Genomic DNA, 17,474 nt, shown 5'->3' with positions numbered 1-17,474 from the left:
GGGGATTTTATTGTTTTTGGAATGTGTGTGGTACGCTTTGGAGGGGGAGGTTGCTATAGACTGGTCATAGGGTAGAAGAAATGCCTAAGTCCTTTAATGCTGCATTTTCCCACTTAGTGAACTCTGTCCACTGTCAGGGACCAACTGGATGAGCAAGGATGAGAAGTGTGTGTGTGTGTGTGTGGAAGGGGGAGGGGGGGGCAAGGCTTACTATGGTAGTAATTCTTCCTTCACCTGCACAAACAGCAACATTTAGAAGCTCCCTTTTTCATTCGTTCTGCAGTTGCTGCTGCTGTGGATGCCAGGTGAAGGAGAGAAGAAACAGGAGGGTTCTCCCTTCCCCAATATATATATAAAAAAAAAAAAAAAACATAACACAAGGAGAAATATCCCTTACAATTGCACTGGCTTTTTGGCCTGCTAGGATCACCATTTTTATGGCCAAAAGGTTGTCCACAAAAGCTCTGAGCGCCTTGATGAGGCAAGATACTTAGAATGAGCACTCCCTAATTCCAAATGCTGAGTTTGGGATAGGGGAATTGGGTGCATACATTTTGTTCTTAAACGCATCCTTAAGACTCCTATGTCTGATGAGAAGAGGAACATATTCATACCTCCGGATCCATCCAGTATTGCAAAGGCTTGAAAAATGTACAATAAAAGAAACACGTTGAAAGGTTGATTTTTCCATTAGAGAGATTTTTTTGCAAATCTCAAGAGTCCAATTCTCTTTGAGAGAGTTGAGCATTGGAATGACTCCGGGAGGTTGGAATGGGTCCAGTTTGACCCGGCTTGGCCCACTCCAGAACTGGCCATGGTGGTGTGCTTTGGCTGCAGGTGATCTGATTGGTTGTCCAGAGAGCAGGCTCAGCCCAGGTGCTCCAGTAAAGGCAGCTCTGTAGACTCCTCCCGGGGGGTGGGCAGTTCCCCAGCAGTTAGGGGAATGGTCTCCATGGATCGGGTAGCACCCAGGGGATCCTGTGTTGGGCTGGCCTCAGGTGGGCAGGGCACAGGTGGAGCAGGCTGGAAAACAAAGAGAGAGATCAAATCTCTACATGGAGTTGCCATAGCAATGAACTGTAATCATACAGTTGATCTCAAAAACCATGGGGGGAAAACATCTTTTCTGGAAGAAATGATGAGGCTTGAATATGGGCAACAATCCCTCATGCTCACCTGTGTCCGTATGCTCTGTGATCCACCACCGTCACTCTCCGATGCCGCTGGACCATTGAAGCCCTTTCTGCCTGACAGACTCCACTTCCCGTAGAGGCCCTCGTAGTGCAGCCCACTGCCCTGACCCAGACCCAGGCCCAGGCCTAGCCCTGGCCGATGACCTCCTCTGTGGCCCTGGCCCTCCAGGAGGCTACCTGGACAGAAGCGCTCTGGGCCGGGCAAGGCAGGCAGGACTACAGAGCTGCTGAAGGAGAGCTGGGAGCTGGACAGATGCTGACCCAGGAGCCCCTGAATGGAGGACGTGCGGTGGAGAGAGGTGACCAGCCCTGCCTCCATCCTGCCCTCCGACTGGCTCAGCAGGGCCAATGGGAGAGGTTGAGGATGGTGTGGCCAGGTGGGGGTGGGACCCACAGGGTTGTCAGTTCCTATGGAAACAAGTTTTTTTTTCTCTCTTAAATGTCCTTCACGTGATTTTAGAAAAGGAGGATAATTCGTGACACTTGGGTAACACATGGTGCCTGTGTTGATGTAGTGGCATTACTTAGCTAGATGTTGCAGTTAGGAGAGCTAGACTCACCCATGGAGGGCTGGACAGTGGTGAGGTGAGGGTGAGGCTGGGGAAGGCTCGAAGCAGGAGTGCTCTGGGTGGTGTGAGCGGCTGGGTTGTTGGAGATGGAGGTGGAGCCCCCGCCACAGTCAGAGTCCTCGATGTTCCCTCCGCTGTTACAGCCGGCACCGCAACCTTTCTGCAACCTGGAGGAGACCGAGAACAGGGATTTGTACAGTGACTCGTGTTTCACATGTGTTTGTGAGAGAAACTTAAGAATGTGTATATATCGTGTAGCTGTGACAGTATGTGTACTTTAATCTGGTCTGTGTGTGTGCGTGCGTGCATCAGTATTCCCACAGGTACTCCTGGCGGTGTACCTGTCCCAGCTGCTGATGAACCAGGTGTAGATGTTGTGGGGACTAACTGGCCCTCCCCAGACAGAGTGGAGCTGGGTGTGCCCCCCAGCGTACGAGGTGGTGAGGGGGGACACGTAGATGGGGTAGCCGATAGGCTGGTCACACGACGAGTTGATCATGTTCCTCAGCGCTTGCTTGGCATTCTGGATGCTGCCGCGCTCCGGGTTCCGATTACGCAGGAAGACCAGCTCCTGCTGCTGCCCCGCCCACAAGCCGCGCACACACTCTCTGTTGACCTGCAGGGGGGCAGCATAGTGTGGGGTCAAGGTTAAGACCACGCGAACACACACACACACACAAACGCGAGAGGGTAAGACATGGTTAACAGAGTCTGCAGTGGTTAAGCTGACCTTGATGACTCTGAAGCTGAGGAACCTCTTGTTGAGCATGATGATCTTGTACTCATCGCTGCCGTCGTCCATGACATGGCGCAGGGCCAGCAGGGAGGGCATGTTGGCCAGGATGGCGCTGCGCCACACCGGGTCGCCCTCGTGAGAGATGAGCATCTTCTCCTCGTTGGCTGTGATGGCGTCGTACAGCACCACGGGGTCCTCATACTCGTCAGGAGACGTGAAGTGATCCTGAGGGAGGCAGATGTATGCTTTTGTGTGGGTACGCTCATACGTCTCAGATATTCACAAGGGAGTTATAACCTATTGGTACCTACCTGGTGCAGTTTTAGGGACATCCGCACCCCAGGGGCCACCACCCTGTTCAACAGGTCCATGTCTGCAAACACCCACTCATCCCTGGGAGAGGTGATGCGGAAGTCCCCTTTGAAGAGGGCGTGGAGGCCATAGAGGAAAGGCTCCAAGCTGACAGGATGCAAACACACACACACAGACACATACAATTAGCTCCTGGCATACAGTATCACATCCTGGGCTAACTAGCTCCCCACCAGTTAAGAGAGAAGTAGACATGCGGTCTTGTCTGTGTGGCTGTGTGATGATGGTCTCACCTGGCAGACATGCTGTGGGAGGCTGTGCCCAGAGCTCTTCTACCCAGGATACAAAGGCCAAAACACAGGGTGACCAGAGGAGAATCCCTCTCGCTCTCCACTGGCTACAACACAAAACAAGACACACAAGCATTTCATTGAGTTATTGTACTGACAACTGATGAGATGTGGCAAGTATGTGAAACATTATGTGAATTACACATGTGCAACAGTAACATGATAATGGAGGGGTGGATGGATGGATGGATGGACACACTCTCTCCCTCCCCTGACCTCAGAGGGCAGAGGTATGGTATGACAGGGATACGAGAGATGTTTTATTTTGAGGAGATACTTGATTTACTTGATATACTTTTGGCGAGAGACGGGGAAGATGGCGCCTGTCCCACACGAGGATTACATTTCTGACCAGTTACCACACAGTAATATAAAACTGACTGACAGATGTCTTTGCTAGGAAACAATTGAGTTTTTTCTCGCGCCGTTTCCCCGAGCTACGTGTGTGGAGGACTAGAGCGGAAGGCTCGGACGGTGCCAAATGAAGTGTTTTTTTTAATTTTTTAAAGCCCTTAAAAACAGCTTATTTTTTATTAATTTTATTTCTCAATCAAATGACTGCACAAGATGTTTCTACACACTTCAGTGATGTGGAAAAAGTTGAAAATCTGCATAATTTCTATATAGTAGACGACCTGTCTAAAACAACAGCGTTTGGGCTCTCTGGCACGGCTCTCTGGTGCGGCTTCATTTAAAAAGAGGCTTTGGAGATACTAACCGCTTGGCGGCGGCTGTTACAGTACTGGATCCAGTCCAGGTAGGCCATGCAGAAGGCTGTGGGGGTAATGCCAGAAGCCCTGTGGTCGTAGTCCTCATCAATGTTCAGGTTGAACGTGGGGTCACTGTCCACATAGGCGGGGCCTAGACAGGGGCGGAGTGCCTCCTGCACAGTCTCATTGGCCAGCCACTCCTCCAGCTTGGGAGACCGACTCACATAGTAGATGATGCTCTGTGTGAGAAGAAGCATGGTGTTACAGACCATCCAACATGGTGAGAAGATTCTTATTAGTCATTTCGTCCCACTTTGGTGCCCTATCCCACACATACCTTGACGTAGTAGGTGATGAGGATCTTGCGCAGGTCAAACACTTGCAGCATGGAGGCAGCGTTGTTGTCACTGATGCTGTAGCCCTCCAGGACGTACTTGGTGGCGGCCACCTCCCAGGCCAGCCAGCGCTGGCCAAAGGCTGCGTTAAAGGACAGCATGTGGGGCAGGTGTCCAGGCTCACAGCAGCAGCAGCCTTCATCCTCCTCCACCCCCTCTGTGATGGCCTCCACCTCCCTCTGCTGGCAGTACGTACCTGAGGACACAAGGGGGAGGACGGATTCAGAAAAGGCATTTTCTAATTTTAAAAAACCATTGATGTCCACCATCTTGATCTCAGGTCTCAGGTAGACATTCTCTCCCTGCCAGACCCCCCCCCCCCCCCACCTCCAGTGCAGTGCTCACCTCTGAACTCCAGCCCCCGCAGCTGGAAGGTGACCAGGCCGTTGCCGATCTCGATGATGTGCACCAGAGCGTTGAGGTAGTCGGAGGCCAAGATGAAACAGTCTCCCGTGGTGTAGTTCCCCCAGCGGCCCAGCAGGAGGTCCCCACACAGGCTGTGCTGCAGAGAGCGTGTCAGGTGCTCGTAGAAGATGGAGTTCAGATTGTTGTCATCAGCACCTTTAAAGAGGAGAGGAGACCACAGGCTTTAGAACAGAGACTATTTAAACAATGCTGAGCCTCAGGTGGGGAAGGTACTGTAGTAGTAAACTGACCTGGATTGCGGTCCAACTGGGTGGCGAGTCTTGTGTTGGAGTGATCAACCCGTTTGGTGCTGCAAGGTGAGATATACAGTTAACTTAACATCCTGAAACTGAACCTCTGCTCCGTTATCATATATTATCACCAATGTATTACTCATAAGCCAGATGGTGACTGTGTAAAATGGTAATGTAGTCTCCTAGCTGAGCTCTGACGACAACAGATTTACATTGATCTGGTTTTAACATTGACCTCTGAACTGCAAAAAAAAAAAAAAAAAAAACCTACATAAACAACAGGCCTTCTGGACAATGTCCATCTCGGCACAGCAGTACATCCTGCCTTATACTGCTGGAAAATGGGAAGAACTCACTTGTAGTCGCGCTCCCAGAACTTGACAGGCCTGGTGTAGGAGGTGACGAACACAGCGCTGCCCAGGACAGGGTTGAGAGGGGTGGAGAAGAGAGCAGAGAACACTGCCTGGACAAAGAGCATAGCTGAGTCTGAGGGCCAGGTGGGGTTAAGGAGCTGTAGAGGAACACTGTGGCCCTAACTAACAGACCTCCTGGGCTGCAAATACATCTATAGCCAAATATACCTTATATGAACCATTGAAGTCAACCATCTTGATCTCAGGTTTAGTACACTTAGACCTATCTTTTCACTGCATCTTAAATGGCGTATGAGCAAACTTCTTAGACCCGATGTTTGGACTGCATAGACATTCAAACTCTTGGTCCCCCCCCCTCACCAGTTAACAGTGAACAGACAGTGCTGAAGGATACGGGGCACAGCAAAGGGCTGGGCGAAGGCGTGGAAGGCGGAGCCCCAGGTGATCTGCCAGGGGGCGATGTAAGTCAGCACGAAGCGCAGCTTGTAGAGAAGGTCCCACAGCTGCAACGACAAAACATCCAACGCAATATTAGCAATCAAAGGACTTGATCAAAAGTTCAGTCATTTCTTAAAAGGAATGTGTTATAGTGAACTACTTATCCACAGCCGAAGGCTTATATAAAGCCGAGAGGTGGATTCCAAATGTCAGCATTGCCGCCCACCCTCCACATTTAGAATCAGACCATAGTCCATGCGTTTTATACACTGGTATTCTAACGAATCAGAGATTTGTTATTTCTAGTAACATAATCAATATTTACAGACTTTTCCCCCACGCATCTAAAGACACAGATCTGTATATAATATAATATGTATATAAATAAATAATACATAGTAATAATAATAACACCAAAATGTCAACGAGACAGCTTAGCCTACTTAAGTTGCACTGACCCATAGAATGCTGTGCAACAGGCAACCAAATGTGCAATGGGAAACCTTGCACTTGCAGCCTTGGACAATGTTCAATATTCAGAGGCAGGAGAATTATGCTTATGTTGTGATTAGAAATGTCTTGTTGACTTGAGACGGGATATGTTCAGAATTGCTTCATATTAACAGTTAAACATGATTCAGCACATGCTCAATCTGAAACGGAACCCTCTTCGGCCTCCAAATTCACATACAACCAAATACGTTTGAGCAAATCAAGTGCAGGGAGAACTCTATGATTTTGTTGAGTTCGTGCAATACAGAATCCATAGGAGGTGCTAGGTGATGCTAGGTGGTGATGCTAGGTGGTGATGCTAGGTGGGTGCTTGCTAACCTTGCTGAAGAGGATTGACATAAAGTAGTAGTCGAGCAGGAAGGTCTCTGAGAATTGTGGGTAGTCAAAGTGGAAGAAGAGGGCGGTGAAGCACAGTGTGACGTACTGCAGGGACGGGGCACAGAAGGATGAGCGCAGCAGCTTCATCCCTGCCAGAGAGATGAAGAGAGCACGGCCGCTGGAGGAGGGTAAAGAGAGAGGGGGGAGAGAGAGAGAGAGAGAGAGAGAGAGAGAAAGAGAGAGAGAGACATTGTAATCACATAAACGGTGCAGGCACTCTCTTTTTTGGAGTGACAGTGTGCTGATCACTGGAATGTGTTATTTGTATTATGTTTTGTTCATTGTCTACATAATCCTGTGAGGGATGGGTCGTGGAGGGGGGGGCACAGAGGATGGGTCAGCTGATGTGTTGTGGTGAGGCTGGTGGGGGAGGGGGGCATAGAGGGTGGCTGAGTCGCTTACTAGACATCCTGCTCCTTGTGGTGCTGGCTGACAACCCTGGCCTCCGTGGTGAGAGAGTTGAGCACCACAGCAGGGTAGATGAAGTACTTCTCCACACACTGCAGCCACGCGTACAACTTCTCAAACCACATCAGTTGAGCAGCATCTGGGTGAAACAAGGCAAAACAACAACAAACCTTTAGGCCTCGACAAAAGTGTGTGTGTGTGTGTGTGATTAACCACCAGAGAAGATGGGGGGGGGGGGGGGGGGGGGGGGGAGTGTGCCGCTACTCACCTCGGACCTCGAACTGGCTGTACTCTCGTGAGCGGAGCACCGGGTGGGCCAGGCAGAACCAGGGAAGCTGCTTGCGGAGCTGCGGCAGCAGGTAGTGTGTGAGGAAGCCTACCACTCCGGCCAGGATGTAGAGGACAAAACTAAGAGCAGGCTGTGTGTGTGTGTGTGTGTGTGTGGGGGAGAGAGAGAGAGAGAGAGAGAGAGAGAGAGAGAGAGAGATATAGGCCTCAGAAGTCCTGCACTGACGAATGTCATAACAACTCAAAGATAACTGCTACGTGTGTTGAAATAGCATGTCTCTCTTGCGATCCCCAGCCTTTGCAGGTAAACTCACCTGTAGAGCGATGAAGACAGTGCTGGCACTGATGGCAAAGGTGATGACAGCCATGAGAGGACACATGACAAGGTCCGAGTGAAGAGTCTCTCTCTGTAGAAAACAAAAGAGCGGGAGGGGAGAGATGTTCAAACCTCACACACTTTCAGCGCTCACGCATCTGCATACGACAGCGTGACGTCTTACCACAGAGTTACGTAGTTTCTCAGGGAGGGGGTCCTTGATCTCCAGAGGAGGCTCCTCAGGGGTCCGACTCTCCAGCTCTGGGAAGAATTTGGAGCGGACCAGAGACCTGTGGAAGAGAGTGCAGAACACATCCGTAATTGTAGAGAGACATGATTGGAGCAGAGGATGGAGTTGAGAGGGAGATGATTGGAGCAGAGGACGGTGAGTGAGTGTAGAGGGAGATGATTGGAGCAGAGGATGGAGTTCAGAGGGAGATGATTGGAGCAGAGGACGGTGAGTGAGTGTCCTGAGAGAGGTAGAGTATACTGACCACAGGATGACAGGGTCGCTGCTTTGGCGACTTAGGTGGTAGGACAGGGCCAGGAGCAGGCCGCAGAACACAGAGAACAGTACTGGCACATGGGGATCCACCCATGGAGCCTACACAAAGAACACAGGAAAACAGAACTGTCGGTTCCCCCAAGTCATGAGCTACACGCAAGGCACATCCCTCCATCATTCCCAATGTGCCTCTGTTTTTCATCCCATCTCAGTCACTTACAATGATAGCACCAAGGCAGAATCCATAGAGTAGTGCCGCCACCAACACACTGCGTAGCAGGCTGTACAGGGACGACAGGGGGCTGGTGGTGGCTGTGGAGGACACACACACACACACACACACACACAGTCAAGAAAGGGGCATTACTCAGCAAAAACTCAAGAGAGACAATCACGGTACAGTAACTGTACAGTACGGTATTTCACCGTGTGGCGTTGGCCATGTCATACCCGTTCCCCCAAAAATGTGCATGTCGACCTGCTCCAGCAGACACATGACGAAAGTGTTGACCTGAGGTAGGAGCCCAAACAAGAAAACGACCGGGAAACACAAGGCGAACACTGTAGGTCGAAAAGAGAAAAGGGGAAGAAACGGGCGAGTGAGTATTGTTGGTAAAAACACAACACAACAAATTAGGCCTGTGTAAAAGGAGACACAGAAGTTAGCTGACTGACCTATGAGCATGTCCCTGGCACAGAGCAGGAAGTGACCAGAGAAGAAAGTGACACCGTAGAAGGAGAAGGGCTGCAGGCTGCTAGAGCGCCCAGCCAGGTCAAAGACCCAGATCAGCATGCAGCAGAGGCAGAAGTAGACCGGGCGGCTGTAGACAATTATCCAGTTATGGCCCTGATGGGGTAGACGAGACAGACCAGAGGGTGTTTTCATCAGTTTGGCTACTCAAAGAAGAGGCAGCTACAGTAATACTATGGGGTCATGCAACAAAATAACCTACTTATATTTACACCTAGTAATTTAGCAGACACTCTTATCCAGAGCGACTTACAATAAGTACATCCGTCTGAGGTAAGTGAAAAAACTATACATCAAATATCAATCATTTATAGTTACCAACTTAACACACATGATGATATTATGAGGACAGATTGACAGTTATAAACTGGCGAAATATATCTTGTTGTTGTTGTGGTTGAGAGAGTAGTGTTACAGTTTGTTATCGTCATTCATGTGAAGTCAAACACTCACATGCATTGGGGAGGCTGCATCTGGTTGAACACTCTGTGAGGAAAAACAGAGAAAGCGCGTCTCAGTAACTTTCAGAGGTTAACACATCTTTCCATTTTCATCGAATATGCATTGGCAGTGTGTAGGAACATTCTAATCCAATACAAATTTCAATAATGTACTCCGTAAAGAGTGAAGGATATCATCTTTAAGCCAAAGACAGAGGTACCTTGAGTAAAGAGTACTGGCAGCTGGCGATGACGAGGCAGAACTGGAAGACCCAGATGTCCCTGAAGAAGCCCTGGAGCAGCAGCAGGAAACCCAGGAAGGCCACCATGCTGGCCAGCAGCACAGCAAACACATTCTCCCCGACGCGACGATTCCTGCGGGTCAACACCAAACGGAGAAGGAGGTCAGTTTCCTCTCCATCACTATAAACGATTAGAGCCATACACCTCTAAATACGGCTGACATAATTACACCAATTTCAAATGATCATTTTGTTCATATGACCACAGAGTTCGACCTCTCATGTGTGACTGATGGGCTGTCTCACCTGTCCAGCAAGGCCAGCAGGGCCAGACGGTCATAGCGCACCCTCAGCCACTTCCCTGGCAGCACCCAGAAGCGGTAGTACTGTTTGGGCTTGGCCTTCTCCTCAATCATCAGTGTGTTCTCCTGGGACTCATGTAGAGACTCATGATCCAGGTCAAACTACAGAGAAACGGATGACGAGTCAAGCCAACAATGTACAGTGCCCTCCGTAAGTATTGGAAAGAGGAAGCATTTTGTTTTCTTTTAGCCATATACTCCATATACAACAGTTTGGATTTAAATCAAACATTATTATGAGGTTGAAGTAGAGATTCTTCTTTATTTCAATGTTTTATTATTTTCCAGATTGGTTTCACCATTTAGAAATTACAAACTTTTTTTACATAGTAACTATTTCAGGGCACCAAAAGTATTAGAACATTGGTTTGACAGATGGAGCTAGTTAGTCAGGTGTGTTCCTTCACATCATTTGTGCAGGCATAAGAGAGATGTCAATGTCTTGTGATTGATTCTAGGCTTTGCATTTGCCTTTGGAGTCTGCTATTAGTGTCTGTCAACATGAGGACCAAAGAGACATCAATGAAAGTCAAGGAAGCCATTATGAGGCTGAAATATCAGAAAAATCTCATCAGAAACATAGCCAAAACCTTAGACTTACCAAAATCAACAGTTTGTAACATCATTTTTAAAAAAAAATGAAAAAAAGAAGCACTGGTGAGCTTAGCAATCACAACAGGCTGGTAGGCCAAGGAAGACTTCGACAGTAGATGATCAAAGAATGCTCATCATAATTAAGAAAAAAAAAAAAAAATAGCTGTCCCACTAATCAGGAACACTCTCCAGGAGGTAGGCATAAATGTGTCAGAGACCATCTGCAGAATACGTCACCAGCCGAACTACAGAGGCTTCACTGCAAGGTACAAACCACTAGTTATATTCAACATACTGCCATAGAAACAAGGATGTTTTTCAGGGCCAAAAAGCGTAAAATTCTTGACTGGCCAAGTCAATCTTAAGATTTAAATCCAATAGAAAATGCCTTTCATTTCCTGATGATAAGATATTAGGCAAAAATAGCTCAAAACAACAACTGAAGATGGCTGCAGTACAGGCCTGGCAGAGCATCACCAGAGAAGATACTCAGCATCTGGTGGGGTCAATGGGTGGCAGACTTCAGGCAGTTATTGCATTCAAAGGATTGTTGACCAAATACTAAACATGAGTGCCTTATTTGGACATTATAGGATTTTTCCCAATATTCTTGGAGCCCTGAAATAGGGGGAATATGTTTAAAAAATTTGTACTTTCTAAATAGTGAAACCAATCTGAAAAAAACCCATTGAATTAAAGCTGAGAATCTCTACTTTGACCTCATAGTAATTGTTTGATTTCAAATCCAAACTGTTGGAGTATTGAGCTAAAAGAAGACTAAATGCTTCCTCTTTCCAATACTTACGGAGGGCATGCATATTCAACTTTTTATTTTTATTTTTTATTATTGTGTATTATTATATATACAAATATACATGAATGTTCATGGGCATCCTCAAAGAAAAGCAGTTGCATGAATCACATGGTAAGATGTTAAAAGTGAAAGCACAATGAGCTGCTCACCTCTGGCATCTCCAAGGGCACCCTGCGAACCTGCATGCCCTGCAGAACCACAGGCCTGGGTTGGAGCATGGACAGGGCCGGAGCCCCCTCCTGGACATCAGTGGAGGTAAAGCTGGAGGATTGGGACTGTCTTTCCCGTTCCCTGAAAGGAGCGGAAGACTGAGGTTATGGGTCATAGCAAAACTCACTTCAAGCAAAGAGCTTATAGCTCGTAAGGAATGTGGTCAAAAGGGCTCGAGAGAACATCACTTACTGCATTGGATCTTCATAACCACCTCCAGCTGGTCCAAACGTGTACGATCTCTTCACTCCTGCCATACAACAGCATAGCAACAACAATGAATGGAGCAGATCTACTGCAGTGTAAACTAGGACAGAATCATTTGCAATGCAAATAGAAATGCATTAATGCTTGCCTCAGTAAAGCCTATGAACAAAAGGGGCTAATTTCTTCCTCACATCATGATAGACCCATCAAAGGCTCCCTCCCCACCCTTACAACTGCACCCCTCCCCACCCCTCCCCACCCCCTCCCCATCCGGCTCTTATTCCTCTCTACCCTAAAGCTAGTTCCGCCCTGGAGGGTGGAGGGGGGGGCAGGTTGGTTCACTCACCGCCCTCATCATAGAAGTAGTGGATCGCCCCCTCTGTAGTGTCGTCAAAGGTGGAGGCCTCATGGACACCGCCGCGGGGCAGCAACAGTGAGGAGGCAAACTGTAAGGCTGAGGGTAAGGTACGAGTCCGCGAATGGGAGGAGGTACGAGCGCGCTGGAGGTCCTGGAGACTACGAGAACAAGAATACAATAATAAATGAGATGAACTGATGAGTGCCGTAGGTGGTAGATCCGGAATAACAGGAGAGATGATTGACGCTGACTAGATTAATCAGGGTAAAGTGACCACTGAACCAACCTGGGTGGGGATCCCATGGTAGATGGGGGTGGTGTGGGGTTGCTTCCCGCGTTGTGCCGCCTGCGGATGGCCTGGGTCCTCTTAACACTGCTGACTGAGTCCCGTTTGCCCCCCTCCTCTGGGGCCATAGCTGTTGGCAAGACATATTTACATTAACGGGAGGGTTTCAGAAAATGTTCTACAAGACCCTGACTGCATTTCATAGAGTGGGACTAAGTTTAATATCTGAGATAGAGAACAGTGGATTGCTCACCTCCCCCCACAGCTCCCTCCTCCACCAGCTCCCCTGCCCTCCAGCCGGTCTGGTTACCAGCCCAGGAGCCGCCCAGAGAGTCCAGGCGGTGATGATGAGTGCCAGGGAAGCCATCTGTGTGGATGGTCCGTGCCTCTAGGTCTGACTTGGAGATGGTGAGGGGCCGTTGGGCAGGGGTGGAGGAGGAGGGCATGGGCAGCATGGAAGAGGGCAGGGCCACAGTGTTGGTGTGGCCCCCACCGGCCCCGTCCATACTGAGGACCCTGGCGTGAGTCTTAGCACTAGCCGTGCTAGCAGACCGCTGGGCCCCGCGGGAATTGGAGGGCCCAGCAGTCTCAGGTAACTCCCCTTCCCTGGGGGTGGGCAGCTGAGTGGCAGAGGGGGGTGGAGACGTAACGCCAGCGTTAGCAAGGTCAGGGGAGTAGCAGGAGGTAGAGGAGCTCGAGTCATCATCGTCGTCGTCATCGTCAGAGCTGTAACGTCGCTGGGACCCCAGACTGGAGCCGGCACTCATGTCACTGCCATCGTCCTCGTCACTTGAGTCCTCAAACAGGCTTTCACTGTAGGCCTTAGCACCCAGCCGGCTGCGCACTGGGATGTAGTCTCTGTGCTGCCCGTGATTGTGGTGACGCCTGTAGGAGCCGCAGTCAAAGCTGCTGCTTCCTGCTCCACCTCGCTTACGGGGGGCTTTCCTGCGTCCGGGCCTGTGCCCCACGCTGCCGCCGCCTGTGCGTAGCAGCTTAAGGTCTTTGGGCCGCACCACCTGCTGGGCCTGCAGAGAGGGCTGCTCAGAGAGCAGGAAGGGGGTGGAGGAAATGGGCAGCGAAGGCTCAGAACACACCAGACCCAGGGCCAGCCCTGACGGCACCGAGCTCGCCTGTCGAGGCGGGGGGAGAGGGGGAACGGGGACCCTCCTGTCCTGATCACATGCCTCCGAGTGTCCACTACTGGAGGGGGAGGAGTCCTGGAGGGGCGGGGGCTGTGCAATTTCTGAGTAGACAGGGGGTAAGTCCTCCCCTTCCACAAGCGTCCTGTCAAGCCCCTGGCCGAGAGAGAGCTCTTTGGAGGGTGAGCGTAGAAGCTCGCTGTCCGACAGGTTGTCAGTATCACTTCCACCCTGCAGCACTGGGTCCTCTGATGGCTCTGGCGTACTGGTGCCTGCATCAAGGGCAGCGGAGGGTGCCCCCGTGTCCACAGGCCGAGGCAGGCTCAGCGATGGGCTCTCCAGCTGGGTGGAGTCTGTCTTCTCGCTATGGTAGCTGCTGACTGTGCTGAGGGTCTCGCGGTCAGTAGTGGCTCCGCCCCCACTGAAGCAGCTGTCTGTGGAGCCGGCAGCCATGGCCACTCCGCTGCGGCTGCCAGGGTGTACAGTCCCGGGGGCAAAGGTCACGGGTTCAAGGCCCAGCCCCAGCAGGTTCTCACTCAGCTCCTCACTCAAGCTGCTCTTTATGAGAGGGCTGAGGGGGGCGTCCCCCAGGCTCTCAGACTCAGCAGAGGGGCCCAGGGGGGAGTAGGCCCCTAACCTGTCCGGCTCAGTACTCTGCTGAGACAACTGCTCCAGCACTCCCTCTACCTCCTCCAACTGCTCCTTCTCTCCTCCATCTTCCTGGCTTGAGGGGGAGGGGGGGATGGAGGGGCACTCTCCAGGTTGCAAGCCACCAAATCCCCCTGACATCACTCCACCCACTCCCATTAGACCAGGGAATTCCCCGCCCAGAGCAGCAGCCAAGCAGGACTGGACCACATTGGCAGCCCCTGTAGGGAGTGAAAGACCAAACTAAGTACACACTAGGCAAGTCAACAAAAAAACTCAAAACTGCAAATAATAATGCCCCTGCACAAAAACCAAAGTTTTGAAAAAACATAACTTGCAGCGCCTTGAAGGAATGAATTGTCCACCCGCTTAGAGGTCACACTGAAATAACTCAAATAAATGTCTGTCTTTCTTAAGAATCTGTAGAATCAGGGTTGCCTATGTTATAATGTGTGTGGCTACTGTGTCCTGTGTATCCTGCTTGTCATGGAAGTAGTGTTAGGCTTACTGATGGTGTCCTGGGAGCTGTGGCGGAGGATCTCTCTGTGAGCTGATGTCACAATCATGTTATTGCTACCCTGCTCACGCATCAGCTCCTTGATATCTGTAGAGAGAACCAGACCGTCAAAGGTAACCCATGCTAACGCTGGACTGAACATTGAGCTTGTAACTATTGGGTCATATTAGCTGATCATCCAACCACAATAATACTGGTGAGTTCAGGTAGATAAAAGAGAGAATGTACCCTTAGAGCCTCCCGTGTCATGAAGCTGGGGCAAAAAATCCTGGAAAAAACATCAAGGACAAAAAACTATGTTTGATAAAGTACAGTATCAATGTTGTAGATATTAATTCCTTAATTAGATGTAATTTGAGCAGTCCAATCGACCAATATCATGCTCCAACTGTCTTATGACAACATTCTGTGTTCAGAAATACAAGGCGGTCCTCACCGACACCTGGTTCAGTCCATAGAGAGAGTGCTGGGAGCTGCAGCGGACAGGTGGTGTTGAGTTGACCTTCCGGAACACAGTCATTTCCACACCAACATTACTGTCTCTGCAGGTGGAAAAACAACAACAGCGTCTGAGAATAAAAATTAACAGCCCTAACTGTGTTGATGAATATACATAAACTTTGGATAAATAGTCTATAAAACAAAATGTCTTCTGAGCTAACAAAGCAGCTATAAGTGAGATTAGGATTTGGAAATGAGCCTTGGTACCTGTGGTGATTCCCATCGTGGGCCCCAGAGCCATCATCCCCTTCCTCCAACCTTGGGGCATCGGCTATGAGTGAGGCCTGCCTCTTCTCCACAATCTCCCCAAGATCAAACATGGCATGGAGGCGGAAGTTCACTGCCTTTATGGCTGTGAAGAAAGCTGCCACCACAGCACAGTACACACCTGCCACCACTAAGCTGGGCGGCAGAGCCTAAGAGGGGAGACGGTGAACAGGACAGGTTGAGAAAGAGTGAGGACAGATCTGGGAATAAAACCGGTAACAAGGACAGAGAGACAATTTGCAACACTTCGACCTTGATACCAGTTAAAAGAACCAGTAACCAGAGCCATACTGTCAAAAAGCAATTAGCCTAACTCAGGTAAGCAGATGTAAAAAATACTGGACTTCATCTGCCTACAGGAAAGGACAAGTCAACCCATTATCTACAGAAATGATCAATTGTTGCTTCATGAATACTCACCATGTATAGAAGGAAGGGGAAGGCCAGGAGAAATATCCAAAGGTATAGGTGGAAGCAGTTGGAGAATGTACTCTGATGGGGATCCACATACCAGCCTCCCGTGAGCGAAGCCCACACGCCCTGCCGCAATATCTGAAGAGCCTGGGAGCCCATCTTCCCCCTAAGGCAAGTCAATCCAGGGCTGCAGAGCTTCCTCTAAGGCTGTAGCTCCAAACTGCTCAGTTGTAGCCACCTTGTCCTGGGTCTACAATGGCACCTCCATCGAGGATGACAAGTTAATCAGTCAGTCCTCTTCAGTTTCTAGTTTGTATTCTTTAGTTGATCTTAAGGGAGTCCTTGCATGTTCTTGTGCCAGACTGTGCTGTGTTTCTGTGCAGTTCTTGCCAACACTGAATTCTTGCTTTGTTATCTGGAGAATGACTTTTTGGCACACTGGTGACCTACTGACTAAATAAAAACATTCATCTGGAAGAAAAATCAAAACTTCTTTGTTTGGTTTCCTCACAATTATCCAGCATTTTGAGTGACACTTCAATAAATTAAAAGTAATTCCTGATAACATCCTTCAGCACAAGACACTGTATCCCTGACTAATTTCACAGAGAATCATTATGTGGTTTCTCCTAATCTCGATGAATGGGCTTTCCCATTAGCTTTCCACACAAATAACCTAACCTGTTTCCCAGATGATGTCTGAAACAGGGATGGACTACCCTCATTAAGTTTAGATGACCAAGAGGTAATTCAAAAAACAAACAATATAAGATATGCATTTGAGTTCCTTAACTTCATGAGATTCTGTGGAATTCCAACCTGATAAGCTAGCATGCAAGATGTAGGGAAGTCAAGATTTAGATAATATGGTTGATTCAAATTACAATGTGGGATTGATACTTAACTAATCAAAGCCCTACCTATAACTGTTGACTACCTATACACTTGTGATCTGATGTTTACAGAGAATCCTGAGATGATAATCGAAACATCTGAATAAAACGAACATTAGACCATTACTGCACAGATATGTAGCTAGCTATGCCAATTGATACAATGTCAGAATGTACCTTCACCTTATGCATACATATGAACAAGCAAATACAGCAAGCAGGCTACATACCTATTAGCCTTCTCTACTGATTTACAAGCCAGATAGCCAGCAATTACCATGCCCATGTATCTCTCGGTATACCTTCAAGGCCAAAAACTGCTCCCACTGTCCAGTAACCAACTGATTAGCTAGCTAGAATGTTTGACAAGCATAATACACTTCACCAGCAGCAGTTGCAAGCAGTAGCTAGCTAACGTTACACAGCTAGCTAGCAGGTTCTATATTAGCTAATGTTAGCTAGCTGGGCATCCAGAAAAAGCCAAAAATAGAATTCAAATTGAATGTATGGCTAGATCGCTAGTTTAACATATTCACTCGCTACGAATGCGTTAAAGTGCAAGAGATTAAATTGTATATAAGCGATGCCCATTGCCTCATCTCCCTTTCCTTCCGTGTTCAGCCCCTTGCAAGAATCTCGGCTTTTCCTTACCACCACCGCGGGTTGCTAGTTCGGATGGCTAAGTTA

At 49.1% G+C, this 17,474-nt stretch overlaps 1 protein-coding gene across 1 annotated transcript; it reads right to left on the bottom strand.

The window, feature by feature from the left end:
• LOC310801000 (pecanex-like protein 3) lies at nucleotides 1-16,866 on the bottom strand. Its single transcript, XM_083664910.1, has 35 exons — nucleotides 15,901-16,866; nucleotides 15,421-15,629; nucleotides 15,149-15,254; nucleotides 14,941-14,980; nucleotides 14,704-14,799; nucleotides 12,662-14,416; nucleotides 12,409-12,538; nucleotides 12,111-12,280; nucleotides 11,750-11,807; nucleotides 11,497-11,638; nucleotides 9,884-10,041; nucleotides 9,557-9,710; nucleotides 9,349-9,381; nucleotides 8,820-8,991; nucleotides 8,595-8,705; nucleotides 8,365-8,456; nucleotides 8,134-8,243; nucleotides 7,824-7,929; nucleotides 7,638-7,730; nucleotides 7,304-7,454; nucleotides 7,030-7,174; nucleotides 6,568-6,745; nucleotides 5,693-5,801; nucleotides 5,281-5,410; nucleotides 4,922-4,980; nucleotides 4,611-4,826; nucleotides 4,208-4,461; nucleotides 3,879-4,109; nucleotides 3,104-3,207; nucleotides 2,810-2,957; nucleotides 2,493-2,723; nucleotides 2,104-2,378; nucleotides 1,754-1,929; nucleotides 1,177-1,601; nucleotides 1-1,023 (listed from the first exon to the last, which is right to left on the bottom strand). The coding sequence occupies exons 1-35, from the start codon at nucleotides 16,051-16,053 to the stop codon at nucleotides 868-870; spliced, it is 6,876 nt and encodes a 2,291-aa protein (XP_083521036.1). The 5' UTR covers nucleotides 16,054-16,866; the 3' UTR covers nucleotides 1-867.
• Between the last annotated feature and the right edge of the window lie 608 nt (nucleotides 16,867-17,474).

This window comes from Argentina silus (genome assembly GCF_951799395.1).
Source record: "Argentina silus genome assembly, chromosome: 2".
Classification (NCBI taxonomy): Eukaryota; Metazoa; Chordata; class Actinopteri; order Argentiniformes; family Argentinidae; genus Argentina; species Argentina silus.
This window is presented reverse-complemented; position numbering and strand designations above follow the sequence as displayed.